This window comes from Dreissena polymorpha, chromosome 11 (genome assembly GCF_020536995.1).
Source record: "Dreissena polymorpha isolate Duluth1 chromosome 11, UMN_Dpol_1.0, whole genome shotgun sequence".
Taxonomy (NCBI): Eukaryota; Metazoa; Mollusca; class Bivalvia; order Myida; family Dreissenidae; genus Dreissena; species Dreissena polymorpha.
Genome location: NC_068365.1, coordinates 15,419,997 through 15,433,418, shown reverse-complemented (window position 1 = coordinate 15,433,418; position 13,422 = coordinate 15,419,997). Strand labels below are relative to the sequence as shown.

Genomic DNA, 13,422 nt, shown 5'->3' with positions numbered 1-13,422 from the left:
TTAGCTTATTATATTAATATATTATTAATAATGAAATACTTTACAAGGAAAGTCCAATTCTGTTTTAATTAGTCTTAATAAGCTACTAGTAAAATTGAAAATATCAGTAACATCCATTACTTGGATTATATGCGTGTGAATGCATATTTTCTTTGACAGTTACATAGTACCCTATTTAATTGGATTAAAAACAACAAATAACTATAGTTCCACAACCCAGCCCAAGTTGACTCAAACTGAATTAATTCATCAATTGATCCTATTTAATTATATTAAAAACATAATGTGTAAGATTTTGAGAATATCCCATGTATTTCTCTAGTATTCCTCTAGTACACCAACATGCACGTCTTACTAATGATTTACATGCACTCCTTAAACAGTGTAACAAAAATAATGAACGATTAATCCTAAGAAAACAACAAACAAGCTGCTTCATATAAAAAGTTAATTACATAAGATTACATAAGCAAAATATTCATTTTGATAATAAATCAAGATTATACTACAACCAAACCATTATAAATTTATTGTGGGGTGGGGGGGAGGTAATGTAAGCACTAAAACTAAAATGGGGGAAATGTCTGGGGAGGAAACATCTTAGGGGGGGGGCGTCCGGAATTCCTGCTAAGGGCAACAGTGTTGTTAATGTGTCTTTGGAAGAAATAACTGAAGGAAAGTACTCATTGGTGTATGCCCATCCAGAAGCATTTCTGAGCATATCAATTGGAACAGCAATATTGAGTGCATTTGAAAGAGATATAACTGTTTCATGCATTGCTTTTGATGAAGCCCACATGGTCCTTTAATGGTAGCTTTCCTATTAGGGAATTTTATACTTATTTTTTTACTCTTCAATCTAGCTCTTTTGTCATAAAATGAGACGTTTTATTATCCAACAGGTTTTGTGTTTGAACCTCACAAATTTTATAATACCGAAGTCCCATCATATAATCATCATCACAATCAGCAGCAGCATTATCATATTCATCATCATTAGCAGCAGCATCATTGTGTTGTATTATCAGAATTCAATACAAATACAAACACAACCATTAGAACTCTTACTACTACTACTACTACTCCTTATTAATTAATTATCTACTACTACAACAAGAACAACAACTATGACTACTACTACTACTACTAATGATATTAATTCAACTACTACTACTATGACTACTACAGCTACTACTACTACTACTACTACTACTACTACTACAACTACTACTACTACTACTACAACTACTACTTCTACTACTACTTCTACTACTACTACTACTACTACTACTACTACTACTACTACTACTACTACTACTACTACTACTACTACTACTACTACTACTACTACTACTACTACTACTACTACTACTACTACTACTACTACTACTACACTACTACTACTACTACTACTACTACTACTACTACTACTACTACTACTACTACTACTACTACTACTACTACTACTACTACTACTACTACTACTTCTACTAGTACTACTACTACTACTACTACTACTACCACCACCACCACCATAACCACCACCACTACTACTACTACTTGGTACACCAGTGCTTGTTGTCTATGGAGACGATAATGAGAACTCTCCCAGAGTATTGATTGAACCCACGCCCAGCGGACAACATTCTCTACACCATAGCGACCATGAATTAATATTTGACGCCATGTGCAACATAATTCACCTTATTACAAAAAACATGGAATTCACAAAATGACTGAAAATGCTTTAAAATAAATGCAAATTTGAAATTTGAAACAAAACAACCTAAGAAATACATAATAAGAAACACTACAATATTGAAACACTGATACCATGAACATTTTAGGGTGTAACACCTTATGTACATGTACCAGACCTTTTATGTACTACCGGTACTTTGAAACTTTACGTACCACCTACATAAAATAAAGGTGTTATTGTCCATTCATTCATAGTAGTCCTAATGAATTAAGGTCATTCTCTTAACATGATTGAAGTCTAAAGAAGGAAATAATTTAATTTTTTACGGTTTGAACATTAAGGTCATTCTCTCTTCTCTTCAAAGTATCACATTTCAATTATACAATATAATACAAACATTTTAGACTTTATAATCCTTAGTCAGGATAAGATAAGAGAAAAATCATGACTTTTTATAATTTACTTCAATTTCAGGTAAGACTAATAAATCATTTATAAAGTACTACATGTACTTGGGCTAATAAATTAAACTAAGACACTCAGTGACACTTAGACAATCTGACAAAGTATAAAACCTATGGCCAATATATAAGTCTAAATTCATAAATACTACCACACAAAATACATTTCATCAATAACACACATTCATATTAAATTAGTTATCTCTTTATATTATAAATATGGTACATAAAGTGTCAGATAGTGGTACATAAAGTGTCGGTACATAAACGGAGTCGTACGTAAGGTGTGACATTCAAAATTTTAAAAATCAGTTAACAATATATGGACTTCATTGTTTTGCATATACGCAATCACAGCATATTTATTCAAAATTAAAACACGCTGTTCATGGCTGTATCTTTTTATTTATACATGCATCAACTATTCTGGTTATTAATACATTTTTTAAATTATATATAAACAAGAGCACCACATAATGGGTATCAAGCTAGGCTGCAGTGCAGTTTTGAATACATGAAATTTATTTTAAAAATTTTTTTAGAGGTTGGTGACCTTGACCTTTGACCGAGTGACCCCAAAATGGGTGTGGTGTGTAGAAATCATCAAGGTGCATATACATGTGAGGTTTCAATCATGTTATAGGTGGAAGCACTTTAATTTTAGAGCCGATGTTAAGGTTTAAGCACAACGCGGACGTCTGACGACGAGCTGTCTATGACAATACCTAGGGTTTTCCCCGAAAACAGCCGAGCTAAAATTGAGCGCCATATAAATGGAAAACATACAATATTATGTCAAGAAAAATAAAGCTGTAAAAATCTCACCTGCTCGTCTTAGATGTTGCAATTAGCACATTCAGGATTTTCAGTATCTACTAAATAAATATATGAAAGTGCCAAATGTCTTAGATACCATTACGTCCTCCTCAAAATGTTAGATCCTTCGAACTCCATTTATTTTATCCCTGATTAATCCTCCCACACATTAGGCCTACATGTAAGATTCCTTGTAATGTTCACAGCGTTTATTTTAAATCGTTTACGTTCTCAAATTTTAGCAGGTATTTAATTATAAATATTTATTTATGATTTAGATTTATTTACTATTTCGAAGATACAGATTTCAGTCTTGCAACGTGTTTAGTTAGTCTAAGTTACGTGTTCAGTGATTCTTACAAACAATAGACTGATATGAAAAGTGGCTCCTTTTGAAGCACACAATGCATCCAAATATATATTACAGCTGGCCCGGTTTGATGGGGCCTGTTTTTGATAATAATTAATTACCATTTTTCACTTCCGTGTTTATTATGTTTGCCAACGCCATGATGGAAAAGAGTCCGTTTCCCGCAATGCTTATGGCACATTCACACAGGTCAGTAAGACCGGTGTGACACAATTGTGAAATAGTAACAATAGCTTATTTTAAGATCTTGGACTGTTTCATTTCGGTTTACGCTTAATTAACTTGTTTGCGGTAAACACTCTCGTTCATTGTAAAATATGTCCAGATTGTGATGGATTCGTTTTTTTAAATATTGTTTTACTGTGCGCCACCATATGTTATGTCTACCTTTTTGAATTGCATAACATTAAGAACACAATAATTGGTAAAAATGTGTTTATTTGTGCCAATTTAAAAGAAGTAATTGTAATCAAATCGCAGGAACGTATGATAGGTGAAATACTTCTTAAACGTTATTTGGATGCACTAAAACCTTGCTGTGATTAAAATACAACTGAACTAATCAAAATAAACAATATATATAACGACAGATAGCGATAACCGATACGAATAGTGTATGACATCAACTTCCTGATTGTTACTGTGTTAAACTACCCTCATTGTATACACTCAGCATCAGTCGCTCAATATATATCCGTGTAAAACCATGTCTAACAATGTTCACTTGCGGTTAAACCGAATAACGTAGTTTGTGAACTGCGATTTAACTGTGTTGACGTTACGTTAAAAGGCTTAACAAAATGGTTCGCGTGTTGGTTGTGTGCGCCCCCGACAGTAAAAATATCGTAGATCGTTTAAATAAAGACCTCACTGGAAAATGTGAGACTAAGATTGTGTCATTTACTGACGTACATCTGCACGTTGACAGCGAAGAAAATGACGTCATATTGGTAATTTTGACGCCTAAGGGTTGCACAGAGATACCGAAGATTAAAAAAGAGGTTCTGGAAAAATTGTTTGATCATCAGTCCAATGTAAAAATTCTTTTTTCATGTCAACAGAGCCAAATTGATTCCGTGGACAATTATTGTGGCATGATCTGCGATCGCTATTCCTCAGTTGCTAGATATAGCACAACTGAATATAACAAAGTTCGTGATGATGTAATAGCTTGTGTGGAACAATTTGATGGGACGTGTGTGCCTCTACAGGCGAACCGATTTATAGTCAAGCCAGATATTATATATGTAAGTAGCAAAACGTTTATCCAAAATATTGATTGCCCTTTGCTTGTATGTTTGTTATAACTTGAACGATTGTTTCATGTTTGGTACGTGTTAAATTACATATGATACTTCTATTGACCAAGTTTCGTTTTCTTTAAATTACTTACTATATATTTTTTAAATCGCTGTTCAGATATATAGAGCATAACAGGTTACTGTCCCACCGTTTTGTAATATATCAGGCGAGGCTAAGCATAATATAACGGCGAGGCTTGCCGAGCCGTTATTTTATTCGTGCAGAGCCTGATATATTACAAAAACGATGGGACAGTAACCTGTTTTTCTGTTTATCATACCACATTTTCCAAAAAATCTGCAAAACATTATTTATATATTTAAAATGTACGGATCCCCGCTGATTTTGTCGATCCGGCTTTTACACGTTATCGTACATGTAGCACCGGCGTTCGAAAAGACGACACGAATAATCGCTTATTTTAAACATCGAATAGAGAAAAACTGTTGTTTGCACTACGAATGGGAAGAGTACACCCGCTTTAATTATAAACGTCTTGAATTGGAGATCAGGAATGGACTGCAGCGACAAATTTAATCGAAGAACACAGTTCACCGAATAGTTTGGAGACGCCATTTTGGAGATGTGTATTGAAATTGACATTTTGATGGTTTCAATATTGACATACGCGTGTTAAATCGTTTGTTAAAATAGTTGAAGATTAGCATGCAGTTATCATTTGTCTATACTTTCTGTGCAATACTTGTGAGTGCAATGACTTTATCGATATTTAAGATTTATTGTCCCATTGATGACGTCATTTAACTAATGTAGTGCGGACTGTGGTGAATTTTAAAAAATAAACTTTTTTGTGATTTATGACTTTAAACTAGAATAAAATATGTACGTTCTTGGTATCAAATTGTTTGTTTTGTTGAACCTGATTCATGTTGATAGAAATTGTTGACTTGATTGCAAATCCCACGAAACTCCAAACATTGACTGATAAAAGAATTTCATGTTGACCATTATATAAAAAATATATCAGGCAACGTTATATCAGGCAGATATCAATGCGGTGGTATGATAAATATAGAATAACAGGTTACCACCTGATGTAATATATCAGGCAAGGCTTAGAATAATATAACGACGAGGTTTGCCGAATTAAAATTATTTTTGCAGAACAGAAGCTCAGTTGTCTTGACTTGAAGCATATTAATATTACTGTTCTCCAAATACTGAAATTAAAATAAATGGTGGTTTCCAATTGTGGCATTTTTGGCCGTCGATGTTTCATCAATATTTCAGATGCCGGCAGAGGTAATAATCGTGATGTTTGAGGAGGAAAATGAGCAGCAATTATTCCAGAAAGTTGTAGTGCGACATTCTGACAAAGAGCTTCCGGCTACGCGTGTCCACACGAACGTCTGGGCATTCCATACTGGATGTACGATGTTTAAAGTTTCTATTTTTAAGTAAACACCTTTATATTCTACTAGTTTGAACACAATGTAGATTGATACATGCGTTTAATTTTTTTCCATAACATTTACGTTGGTATCATCGTTTTCTACAATAACTTAATGAAGGCTTTCCCAAATCAAATATGCGTTAAAGCCTGTATAAGCTATCATTTGTTTGGAACATTTAACATGTGTTTGTTTCTTTCTTATGAAACGCAACAGCTTTCGGTTATCATACAATTAAAGCATGTTTTTTATACATGAACCACCTTTTTTCGAAAGTACATACACTGGTTTCACAAACGTATGTACTTAACCTATTTTGTTTTATAAATGTACCTTTTCATTTCATAATCATTAGTATCGAAAGGTTTGACGGATTGATTGATCGAAGTAAAAAAAGAAATGTATGGTTTAATTATTTTGACACAACACGTTAAAGAGCAGATAACACAAATGCCCTTTTATCCACAGATCTTCCCAGTGGCGACAACCGTATTTCTGTACTCTGCGATGGTCAAGACATAGGATCTGAAATCTTGAAGGTCTGTGAAGTAGACTTGAAGAAAGCAATCAATGCGATTTCAGTGGCGATGGATAAACGTCCGTTAACGTCTCTGGCCACACTCCTGCAAACGACAGAAGATGCCGTTGACGAGGAGTTGGCTAAGCTTCTCATTTCGAAGCCTTCATCCATTGTTGAGACACTCTTACACTTGCGAAATAATTATGGAGGTATACGTCTGTTCGTCTTGAGAAGCGAAAGCAATCTTTAAACGAATGTATTTTATCACTTTAAATTTATATTTATCTTTGCATGCTTATTCTCTGCTAGTAGGACATACTAGTGATTATGCTGCTGATTTAGATTGCATATTTATACTCAAGGCGAGTCTGTGTACTGCGGGTGTCAGTTCGAGTTCTATTACGTTGTTATGTTCATATTTCAGAAGTGTAAAGGTATCAAAGGCATACAGAAGGCGAGTTCGTGCACTTTGGTTGTCAGTTTGAGTTATATAACGTTGTTATGTTAATATTTCAGAAGTGTATTTGTACCTAAAGCATAAAGAAGTCTAGTTTGTGCACTTTGGTTGTCAGTTTGAGTTATATCACGTTGTTATATTCATATTTCAGAAGTTTATTTGTATCAAAAGCATAAAGAAGGCGAGTTTGTGTTATTTATGTGAATAATACGTAAATTATTAATAATTGAATTATAGGTGGCGGAAAATCCTTGTTCGAAATTTGCAAATCAGGAAAGTTGAAGGAATCCTTTGGGCAAATAAACCAAGAAAAGGAGGTAAAGTTATACAATTTGTTATGAAAAATACTTTCATCATATACGTGTTATGAACATTTTCAGTAAAATTTTATAAAGATCAAATAAAACAAAACTTGTCTCAAATATGTTTCAGTTACCCAAACAACATTCTGAAAGCTCATCAGATGATGATCATGAATTGCGATCCCCACTTTCCAGAAACAGTTCAGGTGAGTAAAATACCACATGTTAAACATATGAAGTGAGATGTCGATTTAAAAGCACATATTAAAATTCACCCTCATTAAATACATTTAAAGAGTTAAAACGCTGTTTTATAAGAATAACATTTATTTGATATAAATGTTTTGTTTAACATTTATCTATATTGCAAGCAAAGTACTCAGTAACAATCATATTCTCCTTTTTTTACCTGTTTATTATATTGAAATATATATCAAGTGTATGTTCATTTGATAGTAAATATCGTATGTCACAAAGACATTACATTAAATGCACATACTGGAGGCTTTCTCACATTCAATCATTTCAATCATAGACAACACATGTCATTATTTTGTGTCCAGAATATAGAAATGGAAATCGACAGCGAACATCGTGTCCTCCTGATTTTCGGTCCAATTCCTTGCGATCCCGTCATGGAAGTATGCCCCCGACATGTTGTATGTTCCATGCTACGAAAAATTATCACACACACCATTCTCTCTATTCACCTACAAAATAAAATGAACAGCATGTCCATCTTAAAGTCCATTCCGTACAATGTATGCTATTATAATTCATGTATTCCATAACCTATTATTTCAAGACAAAGACAAAGTTCAACTGTTTGCTTGTTTTGTACTTTAACTTTAACATATACAGATCCACGCGTTTTTGGTAGCTAAAAAGATTAGATTTCTTACAAAGCGTTACATAGAGTTTAATTTTATACAACGGATTTTATAAGCATACGAAAGGAGGTATGTAGGGATTCTATAGGTTGTGAATTAAATTGTCTAAATGATTTGCGATAAAAAAAAATAATGTTTACATAAACAAAATGTACTGTTCGATCAATTTCTTTTGCCAATACACTTTCATTATCGGTTGAATACCTATTCGTATATAATTGACATCGACAAAATTCTGCTTTAAACACTATATAAAATTCCGCTTTCATGGAGGTTTTAATTTCTTTGGTCGGTTTGAATCCTAAACACTTCCTTTAGCAAATAACTCTATAGATATATAGTGTCTTGTTTCAGGTTTATGTAACATAATCCCGCGATACCGAATGTAAATATCCATATTGAAATTTCACTTTTAACCTATATATTATGAAACGAAACATAAACTTCTACGACAAACGCTATCTTAGCATATCTAGTTATCATGTTTTGCAATATTAAATATGTTTAAGTATGTTTGTATTAACAGCAGTATCAAGTAATTGTTCCTGGTGTCGCATATTTAAAAGAGTGTCTTCTTCGCAACTGAACGCTAGGTGCTTGCAGTTAACATGTTGCTGTGTGTTTCATTAATAATATTAAGCACTATTTGTTAATATTTTGTATGAATGTCACACATTCATTGAAGTAATTGTTGTCAAACAAGATTTACATGTTTCAATATATGATTTCATAAGTGCAAATGGTCTAGTTTTCAATGAGGAAGATCTGTTCGGAAAACGATCGGGTCTCACCAAAGTCATTTACATCAACGTGATATAAGTTTAATATTACCGGCATGTAGTCAAACGCAGCGCAAACTTTATTACAGATCTGTTTTCGTTAATGCCGTTATTTGATACAGCCATAACATAATTCATTTTAGCCATTTGTATGTAATCAGTTTACCGACTTTATACAGCCAGCCTCTATCGAGGTGCACGGGACAGCGGCGTTGGACACAGCCAAGGCACGGAGAATGGGGTATATCATATATACGTTTTTATAATCGTATTGTTTGAATGCAGTCAATATCTTATTAAAATGCTACCATCATCGAAGGCGTCACAAATAACAGCAACAATATTAATAACTTTGTATTTTTTATCGCCATTATCATCGACATCATTGTAGACATCATCATCGCTGTTTTGATCATCGTTATCATTAACATTATAATCATGATCACTGTTTAAAGGATCATTCTAACAATATAAAGATAACTTTCATGAGTAGTATTACTTTTGTGACGTACCCATCGTAACAAAAACATTTAATGCATTTTCAACAGCAAACGAGCAGAAATGTGATAAGAGAAATCACGTGCACGGTTTTCGAACGGCATGTTAGTCTTCCTTCTGTATGGTTGTAAATACATCAGGAAGTGTTTAATAAGAAAAAAGATGTATATCATTACATGTTTTGAATTAGATCGTTTTACTGTTATAATTACATACTGTTGCAAAAGCTAAATTTGATTGTTACCTTAATATCAGGTAAACAACATATTTTACGTCACATTTGAATCGTATTACAGTTTTATAAACATAAACATATTTACAGACACATAACAGTTTTTGACATTTATTTAGATTGAGGCTTACGTTTTTTAGTTGACATGACCTTACTTAAAATCTCCTTGCAACATCGTATTATTATATGTTAGGCTTGTTAAACTGTTTAATTTATTTCACGACGAACGTGAATAACAACACATTTGTTACATAACACATAACAACAAAATTAGATTTTACTCACGCATTATGCAGCGTGAGAATTATGCGATGCAAACTTACAATAAACATTCCATGAGTAGCAATGATTATTAAAAACGGTATGTATGATTACATATTCTAATCGAAGATATACTATCATGTAGCAAATAGTAGAAATACACGCATTTTAACAGTTTACTTGACTGTGTTGATATTTTGAGAGTTTTATCAAACATTTCATTTAAGTAATGACCATGTTGTCCTTAATACGCGATACGTTTTAAAAGAAGAAATGTTAGTGAATAAAATAACGTGGGCCAAAAGTTGACTTTTGTTATTCTGTCCGACAACCATAGTGTCAGACCACTCACATTAACAGGAAGTTTTTTTAATCTACAAGTGCTGTTTTGTTTCAGAGTGGATCAGGAATTGTTAATCGACAAAGGAGGTATGATAACTTATCCCTATGTTTTATATGACTTATTGACATGCATTTGTAGTTACTTTTGTTTTGAGTTAGTTTATTTGTCTTTCAATAATCATAAAATAAACGATCTGTTTCTTATGAGAATGCTGAAATTGAGTTAATGTGTCTTCTTTGTTGATAGGAGTAAGATTAAAGGTGACTCTTTTTTAAAGAAGCGGATCAAAGCTTTGTCTTTGTCATATTATAAACATAAATTATATAAACAATGTTCGTGATGTTTTATTGCTAAGTCTTAAATTCTTAAACGCCTATATATCTTATTTTGGCATTTCACACGCTCTGTTCGTTTTCAAAATTTATATCCCGTAATGTTTTGTTAAGCTTGAATAATAAACATTGCATTGCATTTTACCACCAATCTACTTTGGTTGAATCTGGAGTTTCACTTTGTTAATCCTCCGCCGAAGGGGGGCGGATTGTAACAACTACCTCCGTCCGTCCGTCCATCCGTCTGTCCGTAACACTTTTGATTCCGCTCCACTCCGGAAATTAAAAAAAAATTGTCCTGAAACTTTGCTTAGATGTTGATGGCCTTGAGACGATGTGCAGAAGATATGAGTCAGTTATGCCGATTAATGTCAATGTCCTAATTCACGGTACCAAGTTTGAGTCGCCATCTCATCTCATTTACACTTGAACAGATTTTCATGAATATTGCTGCTTGTTCCTGTATTTGCACGATGGTGATCTTAAATATTAACTATATGATGCTATATTCAAATTAAAAAAAAATGTACAAAGAAGGGATGTGGTTTACACTTGTTCGTAATTTCATTTTATCGTTCCTAAAAAATGTTTTAACTCTGTTCTTCTGGTCTCCTTCCTATCATTGAGTAAATAAATGGTAATTAAATCCAATGATTTTTAATTCCCTTTTACTATTGTTTCATTCGAGTTGAAATGCTATGAGGTTAAACTTTATTTACACTTATATGTATCATGAATATTGCTGGGCCGAGTGTGAGGTTGAGCGCTCAAAACCGGTTTAAACACCCAGTGCTTAGCATTGACCGTTCAAATGCGGTAACCCCAGCTTTATTCGACTATGTATGTATGTTGTTTCGTTTTGTTTTTTTTTGGCCATTGGTTACTTGCCATCAATAAAGGACCATGAACGTGTGTATAATAGGAATGCAATACTGCTGGAGCAACTGGAGTTTTACTTCTGTATAGTGCATCACATTTTAGAGCATTATGACTATGTACAGGAGGCAATAGTCAGTCAGTCCGGCTTAAGTTCAAGGTCATACTTCAATATCAATTGTATGAGCCTCCATTGTCATGCCCGCTCTATATCCCTTATAACCGTTGAATGATATCTGTGATACTTGACTAAAATGGAAAGGGCATCAACACAATTAGCAGAGGGCATGAGCAAGTCATGTTGGTCAATGTTGCTCAATTTCTCACTCAAATGTCAATTTAATGGGTGTTATCTGCTAGACCTTTTGAAGGAGTAATTGTCATTAAAGGTTCCCGTCATTCAGAAGATTTCATTTACCACGAGACTCATAACACTTTTTCAATGTCAAAGTAATCTCTGTGATTTACTTGTAAATACCTTTTTAGTATCATTCAGAAATTTATTTGACATTCCAACGTTATAAGTATTCACTAATGGTATCCTTTATTGATCTTTCGTTTCTAGCAGTCTATCCATGAGTGCACGCTACTGCAGCATCGAGCCACTACCACTCATACCAAGAGTTGGGTCTAAGAAGACCATTCAATACGACGAACCATGTGACGATGACGTGCACGTGAAAGTGGAAAACCTACATCAATCGTCATCCGCACCCGACCTGACAAGAAAAAGGTCAAAAACAAAAGGTGTGTTCTTGCCTCAATTCGAATGTAAGCTGTTGGCATAGACGGTTAATCAAACATGAAATAAAAAATATAATAAAGAAACAAGCAAGAAAATCATAACATACACATAACATAACCGTTAATGGGCTATACGTATTTTAACAGAGATATAACAGTAACGTTGCTCCTATGTCGATTTCACATCTATTTCCGTCGCATATGTGTTCAAGACTATAATTTGTACATAAGGAAATCCATTGCAGTTCATCGGTACATATACACGTTTATTATTAATAAATTCTTCAGAAACGAATTGTCCAATGCAATATGTTTTTTATTTCTTTGAAATGAACCAAGAAATGTCTGATGCTTATGTTTACGTTATCTTTCAGATATGAAAATGCTAATTTATTATGTCAATCAAAGATATTATATCTGTCACAGTGACCTGATAAATTGATGATATATTGAGCAAGTAAACGTAGCGAATTAAATACAAATGATATTCTCATTTATGATATGAAGCATAGTTTGCTAACGTATGTCAAATATATCTTAAAGTCTAAGAAGTTAGCATATTTATGTGTTCAATATATAATTTAATTAGTGCTATTTTATATTCTGTATTTAGAAAGATATGTACGGATAACCATCTGATTTTACCGAAGTCACTTACGTACATGTGATACACGTACAATTGCCTACATGTTTTCTGTAATTCAGTTTATTGATAATGCCAGTACATAATTCATTATTGTCATGTTAATATATACATTATTAAAATTTAATACAGGTAGCCTTCGTGGAGGTACACGGGACAGCGGCGTTAGACAAAGTGAAGGCATGGATAATGAGGTATGTTGTCTAGAGTTTTCAAATAAACTTATAGTTCAAATGCAGTGTAGTTGTTATTTAAGTACCGGTAGTAAGTGCGTGATTGATGACCACTACATAATCCCGCATATTCAATACAATATCATCACTAAGAGTGGTACCTACCTCGAAGCGACATCAATAGCATAATCGATATATCAACAACGTCGTCATTACTATTATCATCGGCGTCATCGTAGAAATGATCATCGTAGTCGTCTTTATCATCATTAGCATCACCTCCATCATCAAGATAACCATTACCATGGT

General features: G+C 33.4%; 1 protein-coding gene across 5 annotated transcripts in view; it reads left to right on the top strand.

Annotated features, from left to right (window-relative positions):
• Window positions 1–4,004: 4,004 nt before the first annotated feature.
• The window catches only part of LOC127850375 (uncharacterized), a 15,681-nt gene continuing 6,263 nt past the window's right edge, over window positions 4,005–13,422 (top strand). Inside the window, exons 1-10 of one of the 5 annotated variants that reach the window (XM_052383356.1) lie at window positions 4,005–4,596; window positions 5,903–6,041; window positions 6,532–6,792; window positions 7,278–7,357; window positions 7,473–7,548; window positions 7,906–8,001; window positions 9,191–9,252; window positions 10,400–10,431; window positions 12,122–12,300; window positions 13,073–13,134. In XM_052383356.1, the coding sequence (XP_052239316.1) occupies window positions 4,150–4,596; window positions 5,903–6,041; window positions 6,532–6,792; window positions 7,278–7,357; window positions 7,473–7,548; window positions 7,906–8,001; window positions 9,191–9,252; window positions 10,400–10,431; window positions 12,122–12,300; window positions 13,073–13,134 (1,434 nt within the window). In that variant the 5' untranslated portion in view covers window positions 4,005–4,149. Of the gene's footprint in view, window positions 4,597–5,902; window positions 6,042–6,531; window positions 6,793–7,277; window positions 7,358–7,472; window positions 7,549–7,905; window positions 8,002–9,190; window positions 9,253–10,399; window positions 10,432–12,118; window positions 12,301–13,072; window positions 13,135–13,422 lie in introns of all 5 variants that reach the window. The other 4 variants (XM_052383357.1, XM_052383354.1, XM_052383359.1 and 1 more) reach the window with 4 other exon arrangements.